The 16,785-nt window shown below is 37.9% G+C and overlaps 1 protein-coding gene across 1 annotated transcript in view; it reads left to right on the top strand.

The window, feature by feature from the left end:
* The window catches only part of ENPP1 (ectonucleotide pyrophosphatase/phosphodiesterase 1), a 69,571-nt gene that overhangs the window by 17,493 nt on the left and 35,293 nt on the right, over window positions 1-16,785 (top strand). The window contains exon 2 of the mRNA XM_032651681.1: window positions 15,922-15,994. Within this exon, the coding sequence (XP_032507572.1) occupies window positions 15,922-15,994 (73 nt within the window). The remainder of the gene's footprint in view (window positions 1-15,921; window positions 15,995-16,785) is intronic.

The raw sequence follows: 16,785 nt of genomic DNA, 5'->3' as shown, positions 1-16,785 counted from the left end.
TTTACTAAAGGGAGAAAAGTACACATCACACCACTCACATCCCTTTATCACTCTGTGGAATAGTTTCCAGACATTTCCCTTCTCTGTGAAGTGATGAAGAACCAGGTGCTTACCTCTGAATGAAGCTGGCCAGCTGTGCACTTTCAGTAGAATCAGCTATTAGATTCCTTCATTTACCATTTTGCTGTGGAAATGGTTTAGGCATAAAGTCTGGGAGAAAGAAAAGCAAGCATGTTCTCATGTGGTCAGGAAGCCATGTTGGTTAGTACTACCAGCTTGATAAATTCATCTCTGTTCAGCATCTGGTCATCAGCTCTGTAGACTCAAAAGCCCCTAGTGGTTTTTGATGGGTCAGGGATTCAGGAAAGGCTTGGCTGGGCAGGTGTGGCTCAGGGTCTGTCATGCAGTTGCAGTCAGATGGTGGCTGGAGTTGCAACAGGGAATGGAGCATCTAGATGCTGGCCAGGCATCTCTCTCCCACTTCATATAGTTTCAGGACTTCCCCACTGGTCTCTGTGCCTGGGATAGTCTGGGCTTACTCACAACATGATGGCCTCAGAGTAGACTGCCAGCAAGGGGGCTGAAGGCTTTAAGAGTAAGTATTTCAGTGATGGATTTACATAATTTTAAAGTAATTGGATAGTATTTTATATTGTTTGGGTTTACCATAATGCATTATATTAACTCAGTTGTTTATTAACAGAAATTTAGGTTATTTGCATGTCTTTGGTATTACAAATAATGCTGCAATAAATAAATATCTCTGTGCATATCCTCATCTGCTTATGTGAACCTTTCTATCAGATAAGTTAAGAGATTTGGAATTGCAAGAGTGGAGGATAAGTACATTTTGAATTTAGATAGATTCATCTAAATGACCTTTGAGAAAGACACTTATGCTTCTATGAAGACAGTGTGAAAGTGCCTGTCTCTCCTTATATCCTCGCCAGCACTTGTAATTATCAATCTTTTTAACATCTGTCGATTTCATTGGGTAAAAAAGGGACTCTTTGATTTATACTTCTTTGATTTTTAGTGAAGGCGTATGACATTTTTATTAGCTGTTTTATTTCCTGAAATATCTGGTTTATTACTTTTGGTATTTTAAAATTGTGAGTTATCTTTTTCTACTTAACTTTTATACACTCATAACCTATCATGGAAATTAACTTTTTGTCATATGTTGGAAAGTTTTACCTTAGTTTCTCCCACCCTGATTTTTCTTGTGGTAGGGGTTCTTTTTTTTTTTTTTGGAATTTTTACAGAAATTCCTAATTTTTATGAAATCAAATATATCAGCTTTTCCATTGTAATTTTTGGATTTTGTGCCATGCTTGTAAAGGTATTTATCACCCTAAAAATATAAAAATATTTGCCTGTATTTTCTTCTAGTGATTTCATGTTAAACCTTTAAATATTTATTTCAGATGTTATTTTGTTGTAAGGCAAGAGATAGAAATCCAGTTTACTGTATACTTCCCTCAAGATCTCTTTTCTCAATAGATTGCTTTTCTTAAAAAGCTAAGGTAATTCTGAAGATTAAAGAGAGGCCACAAAAATGTATTTTTCAATACTAACAGTCCTGTTGAAGACAGAAAACGGTTAAATAAGCCATCAGACTAAGAACAGCGTTGATATTTAATAATTCTGTGATCCCTTGTGGGCATTACCCATTGGTGGATGTAAATAGAAATTCTAGGGGCAGGAGGCTATATCTCAGGAGTTACCCACCAGCTTTTTAAGAGGATCCTGCTTTGTGTTGAGGTGTTTGCTGTTACTGATCTTGTTGATTAGTTGCTTGCATCTCAAGATTCAGTGAGGGTGTGGGAGTCATGGAAGGAAGCTCGCCATCAAAGCTGAATCTCTGCTGAGACCATTACGTTAAACTACCAAATGGACTTTTATCCTTTGACCTTTAACTTCAGAGGGAAACAGAGGGAAAAGTCTGTGAAGGAAAGTCTTCAGAGGGAAATGTCTGTGAAAGCAGTCACTGCGATCTGGGAGAAGTGATTTGCTCACTCAAGCAGAAGTTATAAGTACTGGATGTTTTTTCCTTTGAAAATGTTTGGTACTTTTGGAAGCAAAAATAAATGATCATGTTTTTCTTTTTATTGTATCTGTATGAGATGATGAATGTTAGCTGAGCCTGTTGTGGTAATCATTTCACTATATATTTAAATCAAACCATCATACTGTGCGCCTGAAACTTATACAGTGATATATGTTAATTATTTCTTAATAAAACTGGGGGGAAAAAATGAACACTATAGGAAAGGAGAATTACTGGCCTAGATAAAGCAGTTCTCTGGAGGCCTTGCAGGGTCCCCAGGAAAAGTTCTGATACGGAGGATATGGCTCAGGTGAGTTTCCGACCCCCTTTCTGCTTCACCTGGGAAAGTAAGGCTTGCAGGCTAGTGTTTCAGGTACTTCTGATGACAGGCCTAATAGTTTATTCCAATGGCCTGTGTTCAACAAGAAATCTTAATACATGTATATATTTGGGGTAATATTCCTTAAGAGAGGAGGGTACAGGATGTGGGGTTAGGGGTGATCCAAATAAAGGTAAGATCAAATGTCAGGGGAAAGTAGATTCATAGATATTTTAGATTTAGTAGGGAGAAGAGAAAATACCCAGTCCAACCCAATAAAGGGGCTATAGATAACATGCTTTTCTCAATATCACAAGGCTCCAGAAGTAACTCACATCTTAATTTGGATATAAAGGCATGAGAGTTATTGGTCTCTTTGAGATTAGGGCTACAATTTTGCCAGACTTATATTTTTAACCAAAAATGGATAGAATTTAAATAATTTCCTTACAGTTTATGGTAAAGTTCTAACATTGTTTCTGTTTTCTTAAGCTAGAGTTCTAATTTGATATTCCATTTAAAAAATATTTTCCAATTATCATTACTAGCTCCCATGGGCCACTAATTTGAGCTTTCTTTGAGACTTTTCTTCAAATGCTTATTTTACCAGGATAATTCATTGAAAATTAGGGAAATGATGAAATGACTATTTGCTTGAATATTAAAAGTGCCAAAACCCTTCTCTGGACTATTAGAGTTTAGACAAGACCCTCATAGTTTTATCTGCCCGGGAGACTGGTTCAACCAAGTGTGTACAGTACTGTGCTTATTCAAGATAATTGTTTTGAACTGCACTTTCTATTATCAGCGACTCCTAACAGATTTACATTTGATTGAGGGCATTATCTTCTCTATATTTCATGTACGTAGTGTCATATCTGAATGGTAAAAAAATATGTCTGCCATTATCTTTCTTTCTCACTTAGGAAAGGGTTAAAAGCTCAGAACCTCTGAGTGACAGATGGGGGGAGCCTTTAAGAGCCAGTATTAAAATAATAATCACATAAATATTACATTAAATGTTTAAATATTAATTTAATGATATTTTGTACCTCATAAAACTGCTCTACTGCCTTCTAAGTTTATTTCTCCTCTGTTCTTTTTTAAAAGGATATGAGAAAAAAGAATACCAAGGAAGAGTGTGTAGTTTCTCAATGTGAATATATTTCTTTTTACTCATGACTAGAATTCACTTTGGTAAAGTCTATTAAACTCAGCCTGCTACTGATTTCCCCCATTCACTAAATATGAGAAGTAGTTTGTATCTTAAGAAATGTGCCAGATTTCATGGCAATATTTCTGACATAAATTGGAAGAAGTACTGTTGGAAATGATGGTATACATCCAGCAATTCTGTTAATCATTATTGTAAAAAATTGTGTCAATGATGAATTCCTTAGAAAGTTAACCAAAATTTCTGTGATATGTCTTTGAAGCTTGTTTTTGTGGACTCCTGTCTTAGCATCTCTCATTTTAAAGGTAATATTTTCCCTTTTATAAAGTTTGTGGAAAATATAGTATCCTCAGAGCAGAGGTTCCTTCTATCCATAGAAGTAAGAGTCTCTCTGAGGGGGAGTGCTATGGCTTGTGATCTTAGCTTGGTTATAACTCATACAGAGGTCCTAGAAGTGCTTTAGCAGCTGGGCTTGCGCAGGTAGTGACACGTTCTACCCCACATGTATGGATCTGTCCAGAGTCAAAGGAACCCACCATGGTGTTCCTCTCCGTTATGTTGTCATTAGCCTCGTGACTGGTCCTTCTAGTTACTCTTATAAGCAGTGGTTTGATAAATGGCCTTGATCACCAAGACCCTGGATATTTTGGGGGTTTTGTCGTCATTCTTTGTGTGTGTGTGTGTGTGTGTGTGTGTGTGTGTGTGTGTGTGTATATTATAGTTTAAGAAATTGCTAGTTATTGCTTGAAACTTCATAAAATGACTCCCCCATTACACTTCTATTTTAGCACCTCTTCTTCCCTCTGTCATTGTAATCTTCAGCCTATGCTAGTCATAAGTTGGTATTGTGATAATGATTTCTGTGACTCCTAATTGAGACCTGTCAATAAGAGAATAAATATTATCATTATTTTCTTAATTGCCAATGCTGATGTAATTGTGAGGGTAAAGGACATTCAGCTTAATACGGTTGTCATATGAGATATTTCCTGGAATAGTACTGGCAGGGACTAATATTTCTTAAATTGAAATTGAAGAGGTTGAGCATGGGCCAGAGAGACAGAGATATAAAAGATATGTTTTTGGAAACTGTCAGAAATCAGAAATTGAGATATGGTTTTGAAGTCATAATTTCATTTTATGAAGAAATTGTGCATGCTTATATACCTTATAAGCTATGTATTATATTATAAGTGAATTATCTTATATATGTAATATGTTGTATGAAGTTGGAACATCCTGTGGAGGACATAGGTATTGTGTAATTTATGGCGTATCCTCCACATATAAAGATATATACAAGCTGATCTCACTTTACCTACCTCAAGTTGTGAAGGTGGTCTCAAACTTGAAATTTCCCCAATGTTTTTGGCAGAAGCAAAACATAAATCCTTTTTGGAGGAAAACGCCATCATCCTCAGCTTCAAAGAATCCTGAAAATTTTTAACATCAATGAACAGAACACAGTTAAATACAACTAAGCACACAAAAGAAAATGGCAACATGAGCAAAAACCAGCAGAAGTATCACACAGCAGAAGCAAACAAACAGTGGCTTCAGATGGTAGTGTTATCAGACACAGATTATAAAATTCTTGTCCTTTTTAAAGAAAATATGGAAGAAATAATAGTGAATTGAATTAGAAGGATAATTTCTTGTGACCTTTCTTTGTGATACATGCTAGATAATGTCTTCCGATCTATTTTTCAGCTCACAAATTATGTCTTCCACTACATCTCTTCTGATGTGAAGCCTAATCCCTTAATTAATTTAGTTCATTTTATTTTTCATTTTATTTCTAAAAATTTTATTTGGTTCTTTGAAAAACTGTCTAGGTTTCCTGATTACTGATAGTATTATCCCTTTTCCCTTTTATTTTGGACAGTATTTGAAGAGATGACAATTTTCTAGAACTGACGAAAGACATCAGTCCTTAGGTTCAAGTAGCTCATTGAATCGTAAGCAGAAGAAATATATGTCAAAAAACAACACAATAACATTGCAGAATACAAAGGTAAAAATAAAAATCATTGGAGGTATAGGAGAAAAATGATAAATTTTCTTCAAGTGTGACGGACTGACAGCTGAATTCTCATAGTATAATGAGATCTTCACTGTGCCGAAAGAAAACAATTGTCAGACTGGAATTGTATCCCCTGCAGAAATACCGTTCAAGGACGAGAATAAAATAAAGACATGTATATACTAACAGACACGGACAGAATCTGCCGTGAGGCAAATTTTTAAAGATTTCTTTATGCAGAAGGAAACTGATTCCAGATGTTTCCAGATGAAAAGTGTAAAGGAAAAAATGCATTAAAATGCATAAACTTGTAAATATTTGGGTAAACCTAAATGTACTTATAAAACAACAATGTCTTAGGGGTTGAAAAGTTAGAATAAAAGTAATATTAAAAGAGAATAAAATCTAAAAAAGCTAAAACCTAAGCATCCATATCAACAACTTAATAAAAGAAAACCCAGAAAATTAGACCTGGGATATGGAAGGAAAGAAAAAAGTAAAGATAAGACCAGAAATCAGTAAAATAAAAAAGAGACTGACAAAGTAAAAAGCAGATTCTTTGAAAAGGTATGATCCCCCATGGTGAGCCTGATTACCCCCAAAAAGAGAGAAGGCACAAATTACATCAGGAATGAAAAAAAGGAACACAAATTCAGTGCTACAGACACTGAAAAAATAACAAGTGATTATTGTAAATCACTTTATACCAACGTAGTTGAAACTGCAGATGAAGTGAAAAATTCCAAGAAAAACTGAGTCAAGAAAAATTAGAGAATCTAAGTAATTCTATAATCAATGAAGAGATTGAACCAGAAGTTAATAAACTTCTTGCACAGACCTTTCTAGGCCCAGTGAGCTTCCACAGTTAGTTCTATCCTTCAAGGAAAAACTAACTCTGATCTTATACTTCTTTACTGCTTATCGTGACGTGAAGTTGGCATAGCCTTTCACTTGAAGATCTTTTTACTGTTAGTGTTCTGGTATTTTATAGTGATGTGAATAAGTATGAGCCTTTGATTTATTATTCTGCTTACTTGATATTAGTAGTATGAGCCTTTTGATTTCAAGATTTGTATGTAACTTCTTGAATCCTATTGAGAATACTATTTAGATGGGTTTGTTTCAAATGTTTTTCTCTCTTCTCCTTCCTGTTTTTCCTTTGTGTTGATCTTAGACCTTTTCTTTTTGTTGATCTCATATTGTAGGCTTACCTCCAATGACTGGTGAATCATGGTGATTCATTGATATTTAAGAATGAGGGATTCGGTAGGTTAAATGGAGGCAGAATTTGTTGATTAGAGTTTGCTTAGAGGAAGTGGGCAGGGAGGACTTCCTGTTATGCTGAAGATCACTAAAATGCCAGAATGAGGTAAACTTTACTCTGGGTCACTGGTATCCATGCTAGCCCCCTGGGTTCTCCAGTATACTGATTCTAAAAGTATATGGGTTCATTGTGGAAACTGGAAAACAAAGGTAAGTACCAAGAATCACTGTGAGCCCATCAGCCAGAGATAAGACTATTTGTAAACTATGTATTATGTATAACATAAAATTAGCACCATATTGCCTATTCTGTTTTATAGTTTGCAGTTCATACTCAACGGTGTCTTTCCCCAGGTCATTAAATATTCTTCTAAATCATAACTGTTAATGGCTGTATAATACTCATATACATAGTCCATATTTTCTTTAGCCATTTTCCTATTATTAGACATTGTACCTATGTCTATTTTTTGTTATAAATAGTACTGCATGTATATATTTGTATCTAAATATTCGTACATAATTTTTTTGCCTTAGGATGAAGTGTAGTTTTTGAGAAGTATATATACTTTAAGGTGTTTGTTTCAGACTTTTTCTAGAGATTTTTATATGCACAGTGCTTGGATCAATCCACAGCTAATCTTTGTTAAGTGTGCAGATATGAATCTGTAGTAATCTCTAATACACAGATAGGTGTTTACATGGATCCCTTTTTCAGTGGCATGGGTTGGAGAGCTGCTGTATAGGTACAACTAAAGTTACCAGTACAGCCATTCCCTGCAAAATAATAATTTGCTTTTCTTCTCTATTACACCTTTTTGACATATTTTCTTTACCAGTGCATGGTCTTCAACCACTGTTAAACAGATTACTGCAGAATTAACCACCCCCCCCAAGAAAAAGGGAAATATTAGTATACTAGTTTATGGCATTTCTTTTAACAGCAAATAAGAAAGAATGCCCTGAAGTTTGATTAAACATTGATAAGGTTATATTGTTCCTGTGGAAGAATCTGTAATGTCTCAGTGCTCTAAGTGAGTTGGATATTCCTAGTAGGAACTGTCATTTATGGAGTACCTCAGTGTCCCAGTCACCAATCTGGGTACTTTCTGTAAATTATGTCCAAGGTTTGTGCCAATTTTTTGAGGTGTGTATTATCACCACTTCATAGATAAAAAATAATGTTTAGCAAGGATATGGAACATTTCTAAGTCACATAGTTGGTGGTTGTCTATAAGTCACAAGAAGGTAAGCTCCATGGCTCCATGAAAGCACTGAAATGTTTCCATTTCCTGGTGTATACCCAGCACGAGACTCTTCTTTTTTCCTTTTTTTTTGCGGTACTTGGGCCTCTCACTGCTGTGGCCTCTCCCGTCGCGGAGCACAGGCTCCAGACGCGCAGGCCCAGTGGCCACGGCTCACGGGCCCAGCCACTCCGCGGCATGTGGGATCCTCCCGGACCAGGGCACGAACCCGCGTCCCCTGCATCGGCAGGCAGACTCCCAACCATTGCACCACCAGGGAAGCCCACGAGACTCTTCTTAACACGTGGTAGCTTCTCAGGAAATATTTGTTGAATGCTGAAAAAAAGGAATGAACAGAGGTGGGATTTGAACGCTCGCCGTTTTGAAACAGAACCCCTTTCTGCCAGGTAGATGTCAACTTCTTCAGCGTGTTCAGGTTTCACTGAGAGGTTGAGCGTGAGGTTTACCTCTAAGTGATGTGCTTGTCCAGGGCGTAGTTTCTCCTTCCCCCTTTTCATTTGACCAGTTATATAAATTGCTTCACGTAAAATTTCACTGCCATTTGGGAGAACCTTCAGTTAAGTCAAATGTAACTAAAATGATACTGAGTATATAAGAGGCCAAGCAAAAGTTAGAACCTTGTCTTTAAAAAACTTCTCAATACACTCAAGCAGTTGTTCTAACTTCTACACTGAACTTTGTAACACTTCAAAGTTCTTCAAAAACAAGACATTATCTTTGAGCGTGACATCCCTCTGAGCCGCCGGTGGGAGTTTCTTGGCACTGCGCTCGCTGCATTAGGATCTAATCCTTATCCTCTAGGAAAGGAAATCCCCCGAAGACTCCAGCAACGCATAGGTCCGAGTTCCCACAGAGTCGTTTCCAGAAAGCATGCTGCCTGAGTAAAAGGTCAGAGGACTGACTGATAGGCAATGTGGTCAGCTAATTCATCTTCAAATTGGAGAGGCATCTGTCACATTTGAATACCAAATCCAGCAGTTGTCCATTTCCTAAAAAAATGCTTTTCCCCTATATTTATTATAGGCACCCTTTATATAAAGGCACTTAACAAACTGATTGACTTTGTCAACTCAGATGAAGAAAAGGGGGAGATTTATAGTTTTCCCCCAAATTGTTTAATTAAATCAGGTTACTGATTTTTCAGGCCAACAGTTATTTTGAATATCTATGCGCTAGGCACTCTGCTAGACCTAGAAAATACAGAGATGAGTCAATAAATCCACGCCTCCCTGGAGCTCACAGTCCAGTCAAAGACACACAGATAAACAAATCTCCCAGAGCATGGTCAGGGCTGCAGTAATTGGAAAGACCCAGAGGAGGACAGAGCATCTCCTGAGAGAAGACAGGCAGGTGAGTGGCTTATGGCACAGCCTTTCACAGTGTCACCAAAGGATCTTTCTAGAATTTATAAATCCAGTCACTGGATTTATAAGGCCACAGCCACCTTTCAGCCACTCCCGTGTCCCCACCTCCTGCCCCACTCCCTTTACAATCTGACTGCTTAAGTCCTAATCTTGCCCATGTCACTTATCAACTCTGTGATCCTTGGCAAGTTGCTAACCTCTCTGTGGCTAAGTTTCCTTAAACTGGGTAAATACAATAATCTGTGTCACAGTGTTATTGTGAGGATTAAATGGTTTGATAGAAAACTCTTAGAAAAGTGCCTAGCACATAGGAAGTACTACCGAAGGGATAGTTGCTGTTGTTCTGTAGAAGTGATGGCTACTACTGTAATCACTGTTATTCTCTCTTTCCCAGACTGGTGTTATTTTCTATACTTCCCTGGCTTCGCACAAAGCACCATTGCATAGATTTGTTACTGAATTAGACACCAGGCCCCTCTCTTGGGGCGCTAGCTGAACTGAGGCCCCCTGGCTGGCTCAGGGAGTTCTTTCCCGCGCTCAGGTTCATGCTGCCAATAACGAAACTGAGTTTGGTGCAAGCAAGACAGGCTTTTATTCAATGGCCAGAGAATGGAGAAGGGAAGCTCATGCTCTAAAGGTACCATCTCCTCTAAGGGAGGGAAGTGAGGGAATCTTAAGGGTCAGGAGGCAGACAGGTCATCAGGACACTAGGAAAGGGGTGGAGATTTCCAGGGGCAGCCCGGGCATGCGCGGTCTTCCACACTCCTTTGCACACGGCACCAATTGTGCAAGCAGAGTACAAATCCCCCCACTGGGCAAAGATCTTAGCATAGGGATGAAGCAAAGGTAACTCTTCTCTTGGACTCCTCCAGGTTTCATCTGCACAGGTGTGGTCCTGTGGTCAAGTCAGGGCCAGGTTCTGAGCGGTTGACCACTGTGTAACACTCAAAGCATGTATCTCTCCCAGTAGAGCTGAAAACCACCGGCCCAACACCAGGTACTTTTGAAACAAACACAGAGATAAATCAGGGCAAGTGTCCTTCAGCTCTCAGGGGTCGATACGGAAACACAGAGATAAATCAACTCAAGGAAAATAGTGACCATTAGCCTGCTTTGTCTGCCATCTTGGATCTAGCTGGTTCAGTCTGGTTTTGCGCGGGCCTTTGTGGCATCTTGTTGATAAAACACAGCTAGCCTGTACAGTTAAAAAATAGTTTCTGTACTTATGCATGGGTGCTTGGGTGACACATTGTCACTATGTAGTTTAATTCTTAGGTTACTTCTCACTGTCTCATGTCTTTATCATCAACAAATTCTAGAGTTGTTGCCCTGAGTAGATTATCAACTCAGATTAGGGATTTCACCACAAATTCTTTTTGTTTTAATTTTGTGCTTCTCCACAGAATCGAAGTCCAGTGCATATTGCAGGCACTCAAACATTTGTTTATTGATTGAAGGGGAAGCTCCTTTTTTTCCCCCTTTCTCTTTGTGAAGGCTTTTGTAACCATTCTCTCCTTTTCTTCTCTCCACTGTGCTGGTAGCATGTTAACATTTTTTACATATTTCAACTGTAGCTCTTTTCCAGTTCCATTGTAATCATTCATTTTAATGTCCACATGCTTTCTCTGTCAGGGGAGGAATTGCTTTCATTTGCATCTCTGGCCTTTAGCAAAGGCCAGTAGACACATTTGTATGAATACTTGATAAAGAAAGAATAATACTCATTATGTTAATGCCACTGTGTTTGAGGGAATTTGTGAGAAAAAAAATTGAGTGATTTCTTTATATCTGTTTTGGTTCACTAAATGGCCAAGAAATGATTCAGGGACTCTAACTAAACAAGCAGGATACTCCAAATAAATATTGTTCTAACATAGAGGCAAAATATTCCAACAACTTTACTTTTGCTTATATGTCTCCAAGCTTCATGTTTTCTAAGATAAAATATTTTGGCTATAGCTTCTAAGAAAATATCAAAACTTGAAAACTACCTAAATTGTTATAGAGGTATGAAAGGATGGTGGATTTTGACATTGTTGGATTAAACTACTTTGAGAAGAAAATTCAAATTGAATTAGATTTCACAGCTCTGATAATCGTTGGAGAGAAATTTCCTACTAAAAACTATTCTGATTGGGTGTTGTGTAACAAAGTAGTAGGTAATTTAAATTTCATCTTTTACAGAGGTGAAATGATTGTTTCTATGGTCATACTTTAGTTTCAGTTTCATGCTATGCATTATCTAAAAGGTAAATCTAAATAATATCTTTTAGTAACAAAGAGGTGATTAAAAAAATCAGCATGCCTCTTCTGTAGCTTAACAAGAGGGCAAAGATTTTCATATATCATGTATGCTTTAAACTCATGGTTGCAATTTAAATGCTTGCTTACCACTAAATCTTTTCATAGTTTTTTCAAGATGAGACTTATTTGTAGCAGAACTGTTCACAAGTTTTGTTTTATATTTAGTTAGAACAGTAAGGTTATTGGTAATACATCTTCATGACTGAATTTCTTCAGCAGTGAGGGAATATGTATTGTAAGTCAATAAATTTGAGAATATAAATAACTTCTCTTATCGTGATTTTCATTCATTGTCAAAAGTTAACTCCGATGACTAGTAAAAGTAGTAGAACATTTTCGTATTCTTACTTCCAGCAAGTACCTTATGCCAATTTCAGGTTTCTACTTTTGGGTTCACCTCCACTCCAAACCGTCCCACTTCTGAGAACTCAGACTCTGAAATTCTCTTCAGAGTCCATAACTTCTGTTCTTCTTCCTTCCTCACTCCCTCCCTCATTCCCACTCCTTCACTCACTCGATCCTTCACTTCTCACGGTTCTCCATCCAAATACCCATGTTCACGTGGTCCTAACCCTCCCTGTTCAGCTGTTGCAGTCACACCTTGAGTCTCTTGTTCCCTTTTCTGTTTCCCCTCCCTTCCTATCTCCCCATGCCATGTTATCTTTTTACCCCACTCCCCCACTCCCACTCCTGGAATTCCAGGCCTCTGGGTCTTATTACAAACAATTCATGATCTCAGTTAAGCTGGGCCCCCAGAGCTGGAGGGTCTGTTCACTCTTCCATTATTGACTCCATCTCTGTTGTCCCTACTGATTTGCTGCCATCCTTCACGTGGGGTCTCCTAAGCCCCCTTCATCACTTCAGAGCCCCACCTTGGCTTCCTCACTCCCCATAGATGCTTCTTACTTACAGAGAAGGATTGAAGGGCTGCTTCCAACTTCCTATGGCTACCCCTCAGCTTTTTTTGGTTTTTGTATCTTTAAGCCTTCTTCTCACCCACCTATCTCTGAGGCTAATCCCCTGAGAGTATTTTATTGTATGATTAACCTGACTGTTTAAACCAGTTTCTTATAATGAGCTTAGGTTGTTTCTGTTTTGTTTTATTTTTTTTCAAATACAAACAGTTCTGAATTAAACATCCTTGGATATATATATTATTATGTTATATACTATATTACTGCCCACTTGTGAGAGTACAGGCAGTGCTAGCTTTGCATGGTTCTCTGACATGTACAATTTCAGTTCCCACAGTTTAATTAAATAACACCAGCCTCCCAACAACATGGTTCAAATTTCAGTAACTAAGATTTATTGACCATGAGTAATTGCAAAGTACAATCTTTGCTACTAGCTTTTTCAGTCCACAAAACACTATGCAAACAGCAGATGCATATCATGGTCAGTGACCAGTGTCACTTCTTTTAAAGTGTGTCAGTGATTGGTTACTATGCCTCTGTTGGTCAGTTCAGCACAGACAGAAAAACAAGTACTTGTGTTGCTTTTCTATCTGCCAGTGGTAGACCTCCATCACATTTTATAGAAATGAATAATTGAAAGAGGGAATTGGCCGATAAAGTGCAGTTAAAAAAAGAAAAGTGATGGGCTTCCCTGGTGGCACAGTGGTTGAGAGTCCGCCTGTCGATGCAGGGGACACGGGTTTGTGCCCCGGTCCGGGAAGATCCCACATGCCGCAGAATGGCTGGGCCCGTGAGCCATCGCGGAGCCTGTGCTCCGCAACGGGAGAGGCCACAACAGAGAGGCCCACACACCGCAAAAAAAAAGAAAAGTGATAATGCTGGAAATGAAATTCAGATCAAATGTGGATGGGGTTGCGGAAGAGATAGCTGACTGTGGGTAGGCTAACACTGCCGCTGTTCAACGGACTCTACATAAGCAGCCAAAGGAACCTAGTGACAGCGAATTTATTGACATGAGAAGCATGGCTGTGATGGAAAGGATGAAGACGTCCCAGAGGAAGTGACAGTGATACAAAGATTCATACTAATGGAATTTTTGGAGATATTTCATGGTATTAAAAGTACAAAGGTTAAAACGTTGGAAACTTATCTAAACTTAGAAAGGAATGTGACAATTTGCCAAGGCATATAAAAGATTCTCACTCCGTATTGTGAGAAGTGGATAAAACACTGTTCAAACTATTCTTGATAGGTTTATTACAAAGAAATAAAACTTTAATTTTCCGTGGTTTAAATTACAGGATACTAAATACAGATTCGTTTTACTATTTTTTCATTTCCCTATATATTTATAATTGACAGTAAGAGAGTTTTTATTGATTTTGATAGATCCTTCAGAATTACTCTTCCATAAGTTTGTGTTAGTTTACACCACCATTAAAGGCTTAGGAGAATCCATTAGTACTCTTACGACATTGTTCTATTTGCCATTCTTTACTTATTTGTTCAAGCTCTTCTTCTGATGGCTCTTTATTTTAATGGAAATATATACATTTAGGTTTTTGATTTCCTAAAAAAAGAACCTGACCTAGACCCTGTTGTATTTTAGACCCACTGTACTTTCACTCTTTTTTCCTTTACCTTCGTTTTCTTTTGAAATGTGTTAGACCTGCTTCCTCAGTTTATTTGCCATTCACTTCCTCTTTAGTTCTGCAGTCCCTTGACAGTAGGCATGCTGAGGACAGAGGTCATGTCTCTTTTATTACTGAGTACCCAGTATCTAAACTACAGATCAGCATACAGTCAATACTCAGTATGTTTTATTGGAGGGAATGAGTTCAGAAAACATAAAAAAGCCTCTACCCACCACCCACCCTGTGCCATTCACCCATCCCTCCTGTCTTTAGTATCTCTTCATCTTGGCTTTGGGTAAATGCCACGCCACCCTTCCATACTGTGTCCATTCCCCTTTTTCATATTCTGGGTTCCAGCCAAAGTAGGCTGCTCATCATTCATCTGCTACCTCCCATATGCCTTCCTTCCTGCAAGCCTTTCCTTATACTGGCTTTTCTCTGCTCTGCCCTCTCTTCGCTTCCATCAGCTCTGCCTGTCAATATCATGCCATCATTTCCCCTCTTCAGAGTCCAGCCCAGAGCCTTCCTCTATGAAGTCTTTTCTGATCTCTTTCTCACCGGCCACCCCAGCCTTTCTTCTTTAAACAGCTATAGAACTCTGCAACTAGAGTCTACCAAATATGAACCATTTGTACTGTTGCTTTTGCCTTTTCCCAAAAAGTAGAAGCTCCCTGGAGGGTCTCTTATTCTTTCCTTCAATGCATAATATAGTCTTTACACATAGTTGGTGCTCAATGAATATTTTATTGAATTGTCCTGAAATGTGACATTCCAGAGAGCTGCCAAGGGAACTCCATTCCACTGAAAAATATTGAGGACTATTTTGTAGATTATTCTGCTTTTTTTTTTTTCTAACTCACAAATAAACTTCTGTCATTGTTCTTGGGAGTTATATGGTGTAATCACTTACACCATATTCACCAAATGATCTAGTTAAAGTCAAATGTCAAAGTCCAGAATAGTGGAGAATGAGAAAGTTGCAAAATGGTAGAGCTGGAAAGATTTTTAGGGATCCAAGGAGTCCAGCCCTTTAATTTTATAAGTGAGTAAATTGATGTCTGGAATGTTAAAGTGACCTGCTCCAAATCTCTACACAACCAGTTTGTGGTAACATTTGGGTCCGGGATGTAGTCGTCCAACCCTGTCTGTTGCTCATTCCCACAAGCTGTCACAGTGAATATGAGAATAGTGTTTAGGTTTGTGTAATTAAACTGTTAAAAGAGGCATCTGATATTCTCATATTGCCTTTTATGGATTAACAAGTAGAAAATTGTTAGGTTTTCTTTTCTCCCTACCTTAATTATTATAAGTTTTTGGACTGGATTCATTTACATCCACTGGGAAATTTCTGGCAACATTAACCTAGGAAGGCACAGATTTGTTTGCTAATATTTAAGTAAACTTGTTGTTGAAGTATGACGTACATACAGAACAGTACCTGAAGCAGAAATGTGCAGTTTGAATTTTTCCAAGGTGCACACATCATGTGACCAGCACCAGATCAGGAAACAGAGCAGCACCAAGTTTAGAAGTATTTAAAGAAATAAAACATTTGAAGAAATAAAAGGGCTTGGAAACTACATCTTTTTTTTTTTTTTCTCTCCACAGGTATTGTCAGTCTGTGTGTTAACGACAATCCTTGGTTGTATATTTGGGTTGAAACCAAGCTGTGCCAAAGAAGGTAATTAGTACAGTAATTTTGTGTGTGTGTGTGTGTGTGTGTGTGTGTGTGTGTGTGTGTGTGTAGGGGTACTAGTCAGCCTTTTTCAGAATGTGATTGAGATAAGCGTTATGTCCTAATCCCTTGAGTACTCCATAGATAGTGCAAATTTGATGCTGGTTTGAGCCTTTTTCTTGAAGCTCTTTTATTATTTTAGCCATATACTATTTTATTTACTTGCAGAACTTCATCCCATAATGATGAAGAGGGGCTATGACCAAAAAACCAACCCACCAGTCAAACAAACAGAAAAACCTCAAAACAGCAAAAAATAAAGAACAAATACACAAACAAGCAGCTGGCTGACAGGTTCTGGTGCTGTGCTCTTGGAGCCTGTCTCCCTGACTTCCTCCAGTGACTCCCAAACACTTTTTCTCCCTAAGGAGTTAGCCCTGGAGGTTACTAGGTAACCAATTAGCATCCCTGGGCAACCAGAAACTTATCCTTACATGCTTTTAAGTCTTTTAAAATTGCAGACATTTCAAAGCAACAGTGATATTTTTAAGCTAATATATATATATATATATATATATATATATATATATTATTGAGTGCAGAAATCTAGCCAACACTGACAAGATTACTATGAATAATAAAACTATGAATCACAGTACACTGTAGCAGTCATTATTTTGGCTCTGAGGTAGTTTTTTATTTTTTCCCCGTTAAAATCACTGATGGTCTTCCTAGGGAATTTGGTTTTGAAAATTGAACAAATCCTTCTGTTCAACTATTCTGTAATTGTGATATTA

This window comes from Phocoena sinus, chromosome 12 (assembly GCF_008692025.1).
Source record: "Phocoena sinus isolate mPhoSin1 chromosome 12, mPhoSin1.pri, whole genome shotgun sequence".
NCBI lineage: Eukaryota > Metazoa > Chordata > Mammalia > Artiodactyla > Phocoenidae > Phocoena > Phocoena sinus.
Note: the sequence above shows the minus strand (reverse complement) of the source record. Positions and strands in the feature narration are given on the sequence as shown.